The sequence below is a fragment of the Mastigoproctus giganteus genome, chromosome 8 (genome assembly GCF_048544385.1).
Source record: "Mastigoproctus giganteus isolate SK-2022 chromosome 8, ASM4854438v1, whole genome shotgun sequence".
In the NCBI taxonomy this organism is placed as follows: domain Eukaryota; kingdom Metazoa; phylum Arthropoda; class Arachnida; order Uropygi; family Thelyphonidae; genus Mastigoproctus; species Mastigoproctus giganteus.
The window spans coordinates 186,284,544-186,301,292 of NC_143582.1; the positions used below are offsets into that span (position 1 = coordinate 186,284,544).

The following is a 16,749-nucleotide window of genomic DNA, read 5'->3' on the forward strand; positions in this document are numbered from 1 at the left end:
CTCCTAGGTGTGTAAAAAGTATCAGTGCAAGGATTGAGAGATCTGGAAAGTCTCTAAGCCATCCTGCAAGTATATGGTGGCTTCTGGATTTTTATCTTGTCCAATGGCCATTTCAGTTGTAAGATCTTGTTAAAGCAAGTTTAGTTAGTGAGAAGAGCATCTATAAACCAGCAAGTTTTGATCACTTTCCCTGACTAGCAGTTGTTTGGTTACTGCATAACTTTTGCATTGCCATTCACAAGTGCTTTTATCTCACAGCCTGGCTTTTACCTTCCTGGCCTTTGAACTATATTTTCAGTTATTTGCTTGTGATAATTAGCATTCTTTGTAACAGTACTGTCCATCAATATCAAGGAAGTAAGCTTTACTTGCACCATGAATACAACTGCTATAACTGGTTTGTTGTGAATATTACTCCATCCTCCAACTTCTTATATGATCTCAACAAGCAGTGATACAACTAAGTGCTTTGTTGTAGCTTATCTGCATAAAAAACTTTGTTTTTTCTGCAAATAAGTTTACAAATATGTTTTTATGCAAAAAACAACTTATTTTCATAATGAAGGAATCAGTTTTGCATTTTTTCATTAATAACATTAGGATTTTTAGAACTTAACTCAGTTGATATCAGTTGGTAGTTCCTTTTTCTGACTTCTTTTCATGCAGTGCTGTATGGATTTTCATTCTGTCCAAAAGATTGCTTCCATATGCCTGAATGTTCAATTCTTACACTTTGCACATTGCTTTCCACCTTTTTTACTTTATAAGTGTTGCCCAACCAAAGCAACAGGCCTTCCACTAAATTTATCTTTATTCTTTTGGCCACCAAGTGAATGCTTCAATTTGTCTATCACTTTCCTCTCAGTTATCATAAATATCATTTAGCTCTCAGTCAGACTTCTGGTAACCATCTTGAAAAGCTTCTTCATGTGAACATAGGTGCAGGATATTTATTCAATTTGTTATCAACCTAAACAGAATCATCAGTAGCTGTGCCATTCATATCTAATGGGCCAGTGTGGTTCATCCCTTCCTTCTAGTTTTAACACAAGCAAAGAATTCTTTCCTACTTTTTTGTATATTCTTAGCCAAAGTCTTCTTGTAATCTGCTTTAGCCAGGCTAATACCCTTATTAACTTGATTGTAGACTATTTTGCAATTAAGGCTTCAGGTGCATTCTTTGAGAGTTGTAAAATAAAAAGAGAAGTTTACCTCAATATAATACATAGAACACTTCCGTATGATACTGTCCAGCAATTAAAACGAAAAAATCGAAAATATTACATTACAGTAAAAAATAATTAAAAATCAATTGAACACAGTTAAAAATAATTAAAAATCAAATGAACACAATTAAAAATCAATCTAACGCAATTAAAAATTAAAGAAATTTAAAGAAAAAATTGCAAAACAATTTTCCTTCCAGAAGCTGACAACGCTTTTCGACTATATGTCGTGATCACAGGAATGAAAATTACCGAATAGGGGTGAGCATGAAACTTAAATAGGGATTATTTGTCTTCGCGCATGCGCTTTGCTCATGAATTGGAGATTAGAAATGGTCGGTGAACATTAACAGAATTCTCACGTAATTTAATTTTTACAGTTTCTGCAATTAATAGTCTGGTATAATTACGTTGGACACTAAGTATTTTGGCCTCATTAAATAAAAAAGTATGTTTTTCGTTAGCGGCATGAAAGGCTAATTCTGAAGCTGCTGAATGAGAAACACGAACTGAGGCCGTGTGTTGGTCACTGTTGAAAAAAAGCCGTGAATTAGGGTTGAATTTGAAAGTGTCTGCAATTCTGCCCAGACACGATAGGAGGGAGTATATGATGAGAACCCTGTCGATCAATTCGGTCCTGGAAAGATTGTGCAAGGCTCAAGGGGTAGAATTTTTTTCAGCCCGGTCTGTACTTGTTAACAGGAGAGACTGCTTCTACAGGGATGGGAAACACTTAAATAGAAAGGGTGCAAGAATGTTTGCTGATGCTATCGAGGCAGTGTTAGGTGGGTTGGAAAACTGCTATATTGGGGGGGGATACAAGGACTAATAGATTAACAGTAGCCACTGGCAGAGGTGAAAGTGATTCTTGCACTGCTTCTATTGGAATGAGCAGAAGCCTGAAAAACAAGATGCAGGATATTTCAGAGACTGCTGGGAATCATTGGGGTACAAGTAAGAAAAAGAACAGGTGCATGTATACTTGCATGTACACCAATGCTAGGAGTTTAGTAAATAAATTTGATGCATTTGAGGTATTGCTCAAAACATCAAAGGCAGATATTGTTGGGATTTCAGCGATGTGGTGTCACACAGATATAAGGAATGAAGAACTGGAATTTGGGGAGTACAATGTCTACAGAAAGGATAGATAGGATAGGAAGGGAGGAGGGGGTTTGCTATTAGTTAAGAAATACATAAAATCCAAGGAAGTGAAGCCAGTCGACATCGCTGGACAGTGCAGTGTCGAGTCAGTTTGGTGTGACATAAGCATTGGGAGATCAAAATTGAGAGTAGGAGTGTGCTATAGGCCTAATGACTCTGATGAGTATAATAAGAAACTGTACAGGGAAATAGAGTGGGCCAGTAAATCAGAGAGTCTTATTATGGGGGATTTTAATTTCCCAGATATTGAATGGAATTTGGGGTCTGGTCACTCACACACTAGCAAGGCATTTGTGGATTTATTGGATGATTGTTTTTTACATTAGCATGTTCGGGAGGCAACTAGAGGAAGTAATACTCTTGATTTGATTATCAGTAGTGATTCGTCATGCATTAAGAATCTGCAGATAAATGAACCACTAGGTGGCAGTGATCACAGTGTGCTGAAGTGGGATTTACTCAAAGAGGTAACTACCATTAGGGGTAAAAGGAAGGGTTATTGCTTTCGTAAAGGCGACTACGATGGTCTGAGATAGTATTTAAATTCTATACAGTGGGACCAACTGATGATGTTACCAACAGCAAATTCAAAATGGGAAGCATTCAAAGAACTTATCTTGGAAGCTACTAGGCTTTACATACCAACTAAGAAATTGTTCAAGGTTTAGGCCTAAATGGATGTCAGATGAACTAATGAGACATATGGCAGAGAAGAAAAATGCATGGGATACATACAAATTAACACGTGACACAGAAACCTATGATAGATACAAGTTGATCTGTACCCAAGTTACAAAGGAGGTTAGGCAGGCGAAGGCAGATTACGAGAAATATTTGACAAGGGATGTAAAGAAAAACAGCAAAGAGTTCTTTACTTATGTAAACTCTAGAAGGAAGGGGATTAGCATTAGTAGAGGCATTTGATGCAAGAAAGCAAGCTTATGCAGCATCAGCCAAAAAAAAAAAAAAAAAAAAAAAAACCCACTTCCACTTCACCCCTCTGTTCGTTAAAAATACCTGTCCAGCTGAGCCTTAAACTTATTTAGGCTATCAACCTCCACCACAAGGGATGGAAGTCTGTTCCACCAACCAACCACCCGCTGGCTAAAGGCAAATTTCCGCACGTCTATCCTACATCTGTCTTTCCTCAATTTGAATTTATGCCCTCTCAGGTGATTTTTCTGAGATAGAGAAGAATCCCATCAGCATTGAGCATGCTTAAACCATTCAAGGCTTTATACACCTCTATCAGATCACCTCGCTGGTGCCTAGTCTCCAGACACTGTAATTTGCAAAACTTAAGCCTTTCTTCATAAGAGCACCCCTTTGTTCCATTCACTAATCTTGTTGCCCTTCTCTGTACTCGTTCCAGCAGCTCTACATCCTTCTTGAAATGAGGCCTCCAGACCTGTATACAGTACTCTAGGTGTGGCCTGACCATCGCCTTATACAATGGAATAATCACCTCCTTATCCCTGCTGGAAAAATTCCTGTATATCATTGATAATAGTCCATGAGCTACTCTTGCAGCCCGTCTGCACTGCTCAGAGAACTTCATATCTGCCTGCACAACCACCCCCAAGTCCCTTTCATTCTCTACCACTGTCAGTGTAGTACCACAGAGTTGATACGTTGCTCTGGGGTTGCTGTTTCCCATGTGTAGTACTTTACATTTGTCAATGTTAAACTTCATTTGCCACCTCTCAGCCCATCTGCTCAACCTTTCCAGATCCTGTAGTAGTAGTAGTAGTAGCATAGTGTCAGTAGTGTCCTTGACAACCCTGCCAACCTTTGTATCGTCTGCAAACTTGGACATTAAGCCCGATATACCATCATCAATATCATTTATAAATACAGAAAACAATAATGAACCCAACACTGAGCCCTGAGGGACTCCACTAATAACATCAGTTCATGATGAGCAGTGTCCATTGATTACCACTCTCTGTCTTCTCCCCCTCAACCACCCCTTTATCCATAGCAGCAATTTGCCTCCAATGTCACACTGCTCCAATTTGTGTAGCAGTCTTCCATGTGCAACAGTATCAAAAGCCTTTCTAAGATCCAAGTATATAATATCAAAGTTATTCCCTGCATCCAGTTCTTTTGTGACTGCATCATAGTATCCAATCAAGTTGGTCAGGCAAGACCTCCCCTTAACAAAACCATGCTGTGTCTGAGCTATAACTGAAGTCTTGTCTAAATGATCCTGCAGTGCTTCTTTAACCAGTGCCTCCATTAATTTTCCTGGAACAGAAGTTAAGCTCACAGGTCTATAATTACTTGTGTCAGCCTTTGATCCTCCTTTGTGAATTGGGGTCACATTTGCACATTTCCAGTCTATGGGTACCTCCCCTGAGTCCAAGGAAGCTCTCATAATTATGGCTAAGGGTTTGCTTACTTCCTTTGCTGCCTCCTTTAATATAACTGGATAGATCCCATCCACCCCGGGTGCCTTTCTTGTGTTTATCTTCAACAGTTTCTCCTCCACTTTACTCCCAGTTATTTCAAGATTCTGTAGCTTACTGCTAGAGTTGATTACACCTCTGGCATTCCCCTCGCTGAATACCTCCTCATGTGTGAATGTCGATGCAAAATATTCATTTAGTTTGTTAGCTACCTGAGCAGGATCATCAACACTTGACCCATCAATATCAAGTGGACCAATCTGATTCATCCCCTTCCTTCTAGAGTTTACATAAGTAAAGAACTCTTTGCTGTTTTTCTTTGCATCCCTTGCCAAGGATTTCTCGTAATCTGCCTTCGCTTGCCTAACCTCCTTTGTAACTTGGTTGCATATCAACTTGTATCTATCATAGGCTTCTGTGTCATGTGTTAATTTGTATGTATCCCATGCATTTTTCTTCTCTGCCATATGCCTCATTAGTTCATCTGACATCCATTTTGACCTAAACCTTGAACAATATTTCTTAGTTGGTATGTAAAGCCTAGTAGCTTCCAAGATAAGTTCTTTGAATGCTTCCCATTTTGAATTTGCTGTTGGTAACATCATCAGTTGGTCCCACTGTATAGAATTTAAATACTGTCTCAGTCCATCGTAGACGCCTTTACGGAAGCAATAACCCTTCCCTTTACCCCTAATGGTAGTTACCAATGGGATAAATCAGATTGGTCCACTTGATATCGATGGGTCAACTGTTGATGATCCTGCTCAGGTAGCTAACAAACTAAATGAATATTTTGCATCGACATTCACACATGAGGAGTTATTCAGCAAGGGGAATGCCAGAGGTGTATTCAACTCTGGCAGTAAGCTAGAGAATCTTGTAATAACTGAGAGTAAAGTGGAGGAGAAATTGTTGAAGATAAACACAAGAAAGGCACCTGGGGTGGATGGGATCTATCCAGTTATATTAAAGGAAGTAAGCAAACCCTTAGCCATAATTATGAGAGCTTCCTTGGACTCAGGGGAGGTACCCATGGACTGGAGATGTGCAAATGTGATGCCAATTCACAAAGGAGGATCAACGGCTGACACAAGTAATTATAGACCTGTGAGTTTAACTTCTGTTCCCGGAAAATTAATGGAGGCACTAGTTAAAGAAGCACTGCAGGATCATCTAGAAAAGACTTCAGTTATAGTTCGGACACAGCATGGTTTTGTTAAGGGGAAGCCTTGCCTGACCAATTTGATTGGATACTATAATGCAGTCACAAAAGAACTGGATGCAGGGAATAACTTTGATATTATATACTTCGATCTTAGAAAGGCTTTTGATACTGTTGCACATGGAAGACTGCTGCACAAATTGGAGCAGTGTGGCATTGGATGCAAATTGCTGCTACGGATAAAGGGGTGGTTCAGGGGGAGAAGACAGAGAGTGGTAATCAATGGACACTGCTCATCGTGGACTAATGTTATTAGTGGAGTCCCTCAGGGTTCAGTACTGGGTCCATTATTGTTTTCTGTATTTATAAATGATATTGATGATGGTATATCAAGCTTAATGTCCAAATTTGCAGACGATATGAAGGTTGGCAGGGTTGTCAAGGACAATACTGACACTATGCTGCTGCAACAGGATCTGGAAGGTTGAGCAGATGGGCTGAGAGGTGGCAAATGAAGTTTAACATTGACAAATGTAAAGTACTACATATGGGAAACAGCAACCCCAGAGCAACATATCAACTCTGTGGTACTACACTGACAGTAGTAGAGAATGAAAGGGACCTAGGGGTGGTTGTGCAGGCAGATATGAAGTTCTCTGAGCAGTGCAGATGGGTTGCAAGAGTAGCTCATGGTGTATTGTCAATGATATGTTGGAATTTTTCTAGCAGGGATAAGGAGGTGATTATTCCCTTGTATAAGGCAATGGTCAGGCCACACCTTGAGTACTGTATACAGGTCTTGAGGCCTCATTTCAAGAAGGATGTAGAGCTGCTGGAGCAAGTACAGAGAAGGGCAACAAGATTAGTGAATGGAACAAAGGGGTGCTCTTACGTAGAAAGGCTTAAGTTTTGCAAATTACAGTGTCTGGAGACTAGGCACCGGCGAGGTGATCTGATAGAGGTGTATAAAGCCTTAAATGGTTTGAGCATGCTCAATGCTGATGGGATTCTTCCTCTTGCTCAGAATAATCACCTGAGAGGGCATAAATTCAAATTGAGGAAAGACAGATGTAGGATAGACGTGCGGAAATTTGCCTTTAGCCAGCGGGTGGTTGGTTGGTGGAAAAGATTTCCATCCCTTGTCGTGGAAGTTGATAGTCTAAATAAGTTTAAGGCTCAGCTGGACAGGTATTTCGAATGAATAGAGGGGTGAAGTGGAAGTGGTTATTTTTTATTTATTTTTTTGGCTGATGCTGCATAAGCTTGCTTTCTTGCATCAAATGCCTCTATTAATGCTAACATGAAAATTCAGCAGAAAACACATAGAACCTTGGTACAACGAGTTGCAGTCATCACAAGAAATGTTGTATACCAGGTCATTTATTTGTGTTGTGAACGAGGAAAGGACTGAGCAATTTTTCAGTATAGTGTGTAGTTTCCGTACTGGCCTGGCCACAATTTTAAATTTGGTATCTTTTAAAGAATCTGTTAAGCTGTTTGTGCCACTGTTCAACACATGGGACAGAAATAAAGTATTTTTCAATGTTACGATTGTTGTTTGAGATAGTATTTTGTATCCTATCCCTAGCTTGTACTCTAATTCGGTTTATTGTAGAAAGGGGATAATATTGAGGTAAACTTCTTATTATTTTACAAATATTGATATCAACTTAGAATGTATTGAGTATTACAGCTCTGGTTCATACTATCAAATTCTTTGATAGTTTATAATCATCTCATGCATTTTTTTTCTCTATTATTTTCACTCTGCCACTAGTCTGGTTAGTTCAGCTGACTATTTAAGTTGTTTTAAACCTTGAACAGTATCCTAAACCTTGAACAATATCTCTTAGTTGGTATAAAGAGCTCAATAGTTTCTATGATTACTTTGCTTAATATTTCCTGTGAAGCATTTGTTAACTTAACAATGTAAGTTGGTCCTACTGAAAAGAATATAAAAACTGTCTAAGACCATTGTAGTCATCTTTGTGAAAGAAAAATCCCTTCCCCTTTTCCCTCCACAGTAATGTCTTTAAATAAATCTTACATCGGTACACTGTGATCACTTCCACATAGGGCCCAGGGTGCCAAGCGTTATAGTGATCAGGCGATTTTCAGTGATTAATAGAGCGTTTACTCAGAGCCACAGTTCTTCTTTAGTTTAAAAAGTTTTTTACATTCTCGTTAATTAACAACTTAGTCTTATGAATTGTAAGCAAGTTTTAAGAAAGGAAATCCACCTTTCTTTTTTTTTCTCTTTAAACTAACGTATTAACCGTTATACCTCTTGGTCACTCTAGCAGCACTGCTCCTGCCTCCCTGTGGCGGGCCCGGTAACCTGGGAGAAGAAATCCACTCTCCCAGGGCTGAAAGGAGCAAAGATGGAAAACAGTTCATTTCCACCTTTAGAGCCATCGAGCTAAAGACCAGCAAATGACAATGAAAATGACTATTCTCAACCAAAGAGGTTGAAAACAACACCTAAAGAGGAGATACCAGCCTTCCTCATCTTGCATTCTCCATCAGATCAGCCTCTGAGCAAATTATCACCTTTTCTAGTGCAGAAATGCATTGAGTCTGCTGCTGGTTCACCTAAATCAGTAAGGCATCTTCAATCAGATGATCTTCTAATAGAAACTACTCAACCTCAACATTCTGTGAAGCTATTAAAGCTCACAACATTTGGAGGACACCAAATAAAAGTTACTCCCCATGCCACTTTAAACTCCTCTAAGGGAGTAATAACAGAATGGGACTTATTACTTGTATCAGAGGAGGAAATTGTCCAAGAATTACACGATCAAAAAGTCATCCAAGCAAGGAGAATCATGAACTGAAAAGACGGTACACTCGTTCCAACAAGAAGCATAATTCTTACCTTTAGCACTCCTAACTTACCAACATCTGTGAAAGCAGGCTACCTGCATTGCTGTGTCTGAACATACATTCCGAATCCCATCAGGTGCTACAAATGCCAAAAATATGGACACTCCCAGCCCATTTCATTATGAATTAAAAAATATCAGCTTTGGAGTGTGCAACTGTACTGATAAATGGGAGACACTGAGCTGTAAAGAGCAGTCTTTCTATCATCAAAGTTTTGAGTTAAATATGAAGGAAATAAATGTTTCTTGCACTGGAAACAATTTTTGTGAAGTAAGCAAACTATGTCATAAACAATTCTAAGAATTTAGTCACTATCATTCATTTCCTAAAATCAAAGTTAAAGAGGAAGGAAGGTGGAACCTAAATTCTTGGAACATAAAAAAAAGCTGTTTAAAATGATTTTTGATTTTTTGGTTACATATTTAGTTTTAAACAAATTCTTGAAATTGTACATGTCAGTGCCGTGTATTTTATTTTAGTTTCTTCTTCTTTTTTTTTTTTTTTCATTTTATTATTTTTATTTTATTTTTTTTTGCAGATGTGAGATATTGTACTGCACTGTTGGCATTACCTGAGCTTCTGAGAGAGAAAATTGGATTAATATACTCAGATCAAGAGGTATATATATATAGATATTTAGCTTTTTAATTTATAATGTTCAGGTGCTAGTTATGACCATAACTAGCACATGAATTATTACATTTGATTTTGCTTTGTAAATTCATTTTTTATGCTGTTCTAGCTCAGAGTTCTGTTTTAAAAAGCAGTTGTTAAATATATACATGCAGTAAAACCTTCATGTACTGAATCATATGTGAGGAAGACCTGTTAAATCCATTGTTTGTTAAACTCAACACTGCCTAATTTCCAAGGCTCTGTAACATCATCTTTGTAGTCTCTTCCCATATGGACATCCTTTTGTTGTTCTCACCAGTCTGGTTGCTTTCAAGGCCCTTTCAAGGATGTAATTTCGAGACTTGAACACAGTATTTCAAATGTTTTGTCACCATTGACCTTTGTAATGGAATGATTACCTTCTCTCTGGATGCAGTGGTACCTAATTGCCTTCTTATGCTGTGTGGTAATCTAAATCTTGTATCATAACATCTAAGTCTGTTCTCCTCATTTACATCTTTCAGTCCCGTTCCCAGTGGGTAAGTTATTTTCGGGTTGTTATTTTCCAAGTGTGGAAATTTACATTTGGCAGCAGTAACACATAACTGCCATTCCTAAAGTCTGTCCAAGTTATTCTGAAGAAGCCTGATTTACATCATTAACCTTCCGACCTTTACATCAGCAAATTTCAACATTGCATCCTTTATTCTCTTGTCAATATCATTCTAGAAAATCACAAATAAGGGTGACTCAAACACCAAAACTTGAAGGACCCTGCTTATAACTCTTGTTCACTCTGAAGAGTGGTCACCCCTCTGCCTCTTGTCCTTCAACCAACCTTCATATCACCTCAGTATCTTGTCTGTAATCCCAAAAAAGCTTGCATAGCAGTCTTCCATTTAAAAAGCTTTGCTAAAGTTTAAGTATGTAATTTAAATATTGTACCTTTCCTTCAACTCCCATGTGATCATATCATAAGAGGTTATCAGATTGGTCAAATAAGATTTTCCTTTTACAAATCAGTGTTCTGATCCATTTAGGATACTGTACTTCTCAAGATGATTCTGTAATGTATTCATGACCATAGATTCTGTGAACTTTTCTGCCACTGAAGTCAAATGGAATGATGTATAGTTACCAGTTTGACCCTTTGCTTCCTCTTTGTGAGCTGACAAGACGTTGGCACTTCTTCAGTTAAAGGGATTATTGACTAAGTCCAAAGACAATGTCATGATTAACCATAATTGTTTAATGCACTCCTTTGTAATCTCCTTCCAAGGAGGCTACAAAGGACTTGGTAATGACTTGGTAAGTTATTATGACTTGGTAAGTACCAGTGGTACCCAGTAACTTATCCAGTTTCAAGCTCAGTAGTTTTTGCTTTTAGGGTGAATGATATCAATATCATTTATCCTACTGTGCTTAGTTATCATTTACCCTACTGTGTTAGCACAATATCCCCAAACTCAGAAGTACTTTTTACCTTGAAGCTTGTTATAAATATCTGTTCAGTTTACCAGTCGCCTAGCTGTATGGTTATACTGTTTATATTGCACAGAGATCCTATTTGGTTTATTCTTTTTCTCTTAAAACTCCTTGTTCCTCCTTCTGCATGATACCAACTATTGATATCAAAGCATTCCCTTGTGATGCAATGATGTAAATGCAACTAGCAGACTTATCAGGAATGTACATATCAGAACACGAACATTCCTCTCTATTTCTTTTTGGGTATTATCAGTACACAGATAGGAGATCTCTAGTCCAGGTCCACATGCCAGGGATTTTAACAAACTAGTGGCAGTTTGTATTATATTTTATGTATTATATAAATTATTTGTAAAGCGTTTTAATATAGGTGGGGGGGGGTTGGCAGGAAAGCTGGCTGAGACCAACAAGTTTAATAATAATAAAAAAAGTCCTCCCCCCCATACTTGAATTTTTGGCTGGTGATTTCTCACTCAGATTTTGCCTCCCGACTTCTATATGTGGTTTTGTTAGAAGGAATGAAACACATATCATAATAATTTAATATAAAAATGCAGTATTTGATGTTACTTTTAAAGAAAATATTATGACTGTCCAGATGAAATTTAGTGCCAAGGAGATATGTATAGAGGATAGCTACTATAATTATAAGTTAATAAGATTCAGATTTTAATAATGCATGTTGATTGCTTATGTAATGTATGTGCATCTTTGACTATATGTGAAAAGAATTTTTAAAGAAATCAAAGTAGGAAAAGTGAATTAATTGTGATGCAAATTTTTTTGTGATAATTGACTTATTTTTTAATTTAGAGTCCCTGCTTTTAATTTCTTGTTTGCCCTTTTCTGGGTGAGTAGAGATGCAACATCCAAAATTTCTGCAGAAATCTCTTCCCGCAAAATGCATTCTTGAAAAATTTAATCTCTTTTTGTTTTTTTCACGTCAGTATTTCTTTATATTGGTGTTTTCATTAGTTGCATGTCGATAATAACTCCAAAAAATTCTTTTAGTTCATTTAATGAAACCAAAGCCTAGTCACAACATGTGGAACAGTCAGAAACTATCTTATTATTTGTAAGAGGGTTTCCTTTTTTTCCCCACAGTTTCTTCAGAAAACTCTTAACAACTTCTCAATTTTGCCATCAGAAAGGTCTTTAATAGATCTTGATGGCATATCTAAATACTTCACTCTGGCACAGAGTATATAAGTTACTTTGTGATTTCTATACTGAAAAAAAAAACAAAAACAATGGTGCCTACCATTAACATAAACATCAATAAATGGTGACTTAGTTTTTCAGATTGTTTATTTAAAGTGTAAATCGATGGTAGTACAGTGGGAAAATGAATTTTATAATTGGAAATGCCGACAGGCATGCCAGTTTCCATATTGAACTCGAGGAGGACAAAAAAAAAAAAAAAAAAAACCACACTGCCCGCCATCAGTTGTTGAATATAAACATTGATTTAGTTTTTTAAGATTTTTTATATGAAGTATAAATGGATGGTTGTACATTTATTGAGCCAGCACACTGGGAAAACAAATTTCATAATCAGATACACCAGAGGTTGTGCTGTTGAGACAGATGGACTTCAAGAAGATAAAAAAAAACAAAAAACATAAACACTGCCTGTTGTTAATAATTGAATATAAGTGTATATTTAGTTTTTTAGATTCTTTATATGAAGTATAAATAGATGCAAGTACAGAGGGGAAACAAATTTCGTAATTGGAAATGCTGATGATTGTGGCATCACAACATCTGAGTGAAAGAGGATTAAAAAAACAGCACTTCCTGTTCTTAACAATTGAATATAAACATCAATAAATATAGATTTAGCTTTTCAAATTGTTTATATAAAATGTAAAGAGATTGTATACTGCTTGTAAAAATTAACAGAACAAAATATTTTTCATGAATATTTTGTTGTGAACAGTGTCGCCAAAGACAAATATTTGATATAATAGGCGTCATGGCATGAAAATTCCGAGTATCCAATATAAATCTATCTCCCACCTTACAAAACAGCACATTATGCAAACTAATCCTTCCTATAAAAACATGGGTTACAACCACATCACTTCATTTCTGTTTTTTGGCTTGTTCAGTGGATAGCCACATCTCCAGTACTCAGGATGGCAAGTCATTGTCATTTAGATGATTCCTTGAGATGGTGGGCTGTTGGACAACTTGAAGCCTGCCGGTGGTCCAGATGGAGGTGGCACCTCCGTAGCCAGGTGGGCAGGAGCAGCAGTGCGTAGCATATGCTTCTTGATTAGACCGGGGTTTGAGCCCATAACCACCGAATACGGAGGATGCGGAAAGGTCAGGGAATGACCACCGCATATCCTGGGAGCAATTATGGCCTTAGTTGCTAATGCTCCTAAAAACCAAATAGCAAACAATAACAGATGGAGGTGGCACATTGGCTTGATGTATCATGCAGTGTCATCTTGGCACTAAGGAAGCAGTTTCAGGAGACAGGAACCATTACAAGAAAAGCTGGCCAAGATCACCTGAGGGGTATGTCAACCAGAACAGACCACTATCTGGCTCTGACATCAAAACAGAACGTGTTGATGATTAAACTTCACACCAGCTGGAAGATAAATAAATTTTCAATACTGTAACTAAAAACACTTTATTTTCAATAAATAACTATAGAATAGATATATATTTACAATAAAAATAAAATAAATAACACTGATAAAATATACTAAAAACCTAGAAATTAAAAGCGATAAAATTTGCGGTAGCTTTCGGAGGCATCAGTCTCCTTCCCCAGCAGCATATGTCTACTGTGCAGCACATCCTTAAATAGCAGATCCACGGTACACGTCACATGGTTCCACGGTTGGAATTTTCCATTTTGTGCACCGGAACCGGAAATGGCTCGGAAGCACGCTAGCTGAAACTGTTCATCACATCCAAGAATGACGGTTTCCAGGAGGGGGTGTAGACGTACATCCCTATTAATAGTATTGCTAGCTGCCCCAATACATAATCTCTTAAGCCGTTTACGGTCCCAGAACCCCTGTGCATGATCTGTGATGACAGCATCCTCCTGGGAAATTTGGTGTTGTTTCTCCCAGAAATGTTCTGCCACAGCAGACGTCCCATAATTTGCGGACTTTATTGCGTTTACATGCTCCCCCAGCCTGTCTTTCAGTCACCGCCCTGCCTCACCCACATAACACACCCCACAATCCGGGCATTTAATTTCGCACACCACCCCACTGCTGGCTTCTTTGGATATGGGGTCTTTAACCCGAGATATCACTGTGTGCGACTTCCAACCTGGGAGTTGCACACAACGTATCTGACACCCCCAAACTATTCGTGCAATGTGGTCTGAAAGGCCCGGATAGTAGGGAATGTATGCGGTGCTCACAGGGGCAAACAGCTCATTACGGGTGGACTCTACTCCTCTAATGGCTCTGTCTAACACCCTCTGGTGGTAGCCTCACTTCTTGAGGTCTGCTGTGACCTGAACAATTTCATTATCTTTATCCTTGGAGGTGCTGCAGTGGGACCCCACCCTGTCTATTAAAGCCTTGACCACACTGTTTTTGTGTTGGCTGGTTTGTGCCAAGGTATAATGGGTATATTGGCCCCGGCACATCGGCTTTCTAAATACCTTGGACTTAAGCCTACCACCTTCCCTAATTACCAACATGTCAAGGAATGGCACGGTTTCCTCTGCTTCCACCTCTGAAGTAAATTTGATAAAAGGGGAGAAACTATTAAGTACATTAAGTACCTGATCCTCCCTCCCCCCTTTGTATAATGGAGAATGTGTCATCAACATATCTCCTCCATCTGCGGGAAGTCTGCTGTGGCAGAACATTTCTGGGAGAAACAACACCAAATTTCCCCGGAGGATGCTATCATCACAGATCATGCACAGGGGTTCTGGGACCGTAAATGGCTTGAGAGCTTACATATTGGGGCAGCTAGCAATACTATTAATAGGGATAAGGGTGTACATCTACACCCCCTCCTGGAAACCGTGGACATGATGAACAGTTTCAGCTAGCGCACTCCTGAGCCATTTCCGGTTCCAGTGCGCAAATGGAAAATTTCAACCGTGGAACCATGTGATGTGTGCCGTGGATCTGCTATTTAAGGATGTGCTGCACAGTAGACATATGCTGCTGAGGAAGGAGACTGCTGCCTCCGAAAGCTATAGCAAATTTTATCGCTTTTAATTTCTAGGTTTTTAGTATATTTTATGAGTGTTATTTATTTTATTTTTATTGTAAATATATATCTATTCTATAGTTATTTTATTGTAAATAAAGTGTTTTTAGTTACAGTATTGAAAATTTATTTATCTTCCGACTGGTGTGAAGTTTAATCATCAACATGAATTGTCCCAGCCTTGTAGGCCTATTTAGAGATATCAAAACAGAACCTTACAATGTCCTGTCATTGACTGTTTCTTGAGGTTGCTGCAGCCACAGGTGAAAACATTTCCAACTGGAGTGTGTTAAGAAGGCTCAATTCAAGTGGACTTTGTGCAAGAAAACCAGTCTTTTGTATCTCATTAACTCCAAACCACTGCAGAGCTCATCAAAACTGGTGCAATGAACATGCGACTTGGAGACCTGACCAATGGGGTACAGTTCTGGTCTCGGAGTCCTGTTTTAGCCTACAAACAGATCCTAAACGTTATTTTATCTAGAGACAACGAGGAATGTGGTACCATCTGTCAAATATCACGGAAAGGGACACTTACAGTGGAGGTGGTGTTCTTGTGTGGGGTGGAATAATGATCAGTGGCAACATTCCCCTTCATGTTTTAATATAAGTACCATAACTGCGCAGAGGTACTGAGAACAGATCCTCAAACCCTAGGTGTGACTTTTTAGGGGTGCAGTTGGCCCAGATTTTCTTTTCATTCTTGACAATACCACATGCAAATAGAGTTAAAGTGGTGGTGGAATATCTTGAAAGTGAAGATATCCAATGACTGCCATGGCCAGCATGATCACCAGACTTAAATCCAGTCAAACACATATGGGATACCCTTGGGTGTTGCACTGCACGCTAACAGAACTCGTTCACTTGCTGAGCTAAGGTCTGTGCTGGTTGAAGAATGAAATTTTGCCACAGAATCTTATAGACACCCTTATATCAAGCTTGGTTCACTGCTGTCATGTCTGTTTAGCCATTGGAGGGGATCATATACTGCACTGTTGTTGAGTGACCATATTTTTTAGCATCTTGTATTGACTTGTGTAATGCGACCTTTTTGGTAATTATTATACAACCGATATGAATGTCCCTTATACCTGTCTGAAGTTTCTCACTGTCTCCTCGTTTCGTCATTAATCTATGGTACACCAGCATATCAAATTTTGTCCTGCTTCATTGCAAGCTGCAAGAGCTACACCATGTTTTCTACGTGTTCTGTTAATTTTGTCGAGCAGTGGAGTACAATAATTGCATCAGCAAAGCAGGAAAACAAAATGTGTAATCAGAAATGCTGATGGGCATGAATGTAACCAGATTGGGAGAGAAATTTTATGATGTCGTGGTGGATGCAACATCAGACTGCGATAATATACTGACTTAAATTTAATGTTTTTGATAATCATAATATAAATAGTTTTACTGTAAATAAAAGTTAGCCACTGATGAAGGCTTTCCAAGAAGGGCTGTAATTTCAATATAATATAATTCTTATTTCATTGTTCTAATTGCTATATTAAATGAATATCCATATTTTAAGGAGCAAAATGTACCCTTCAAGTGATTCTCTATTTGTACTTTTTTATATTGGAAAGCTTAGTTC

General features: G+C 38.3%; 1 protein-coding gene across 1 annotated transcript in view; it reads left to right on the forward strand.

The window, feature by feature from the left end:
- Nucleotides 1-16,749, forward strand: part of LOC150082067 (sterile alpha motif domain-containing protein 3-like) — a 141,982-nt gene that overhangs the window by 87,458 nt on the left and 37,775 nt on the right. Inside the window, exon 7 of the mRNA XM_090380420.1 lies at nt 9,385-9,464. Coding sequence (XP_090236546.1) covers nt 9,385-9,464 — 80 coding nt within the window. The remainder of the gene's footprint in view (nt 1-9,384; nt 9,465-16,749) is intronic.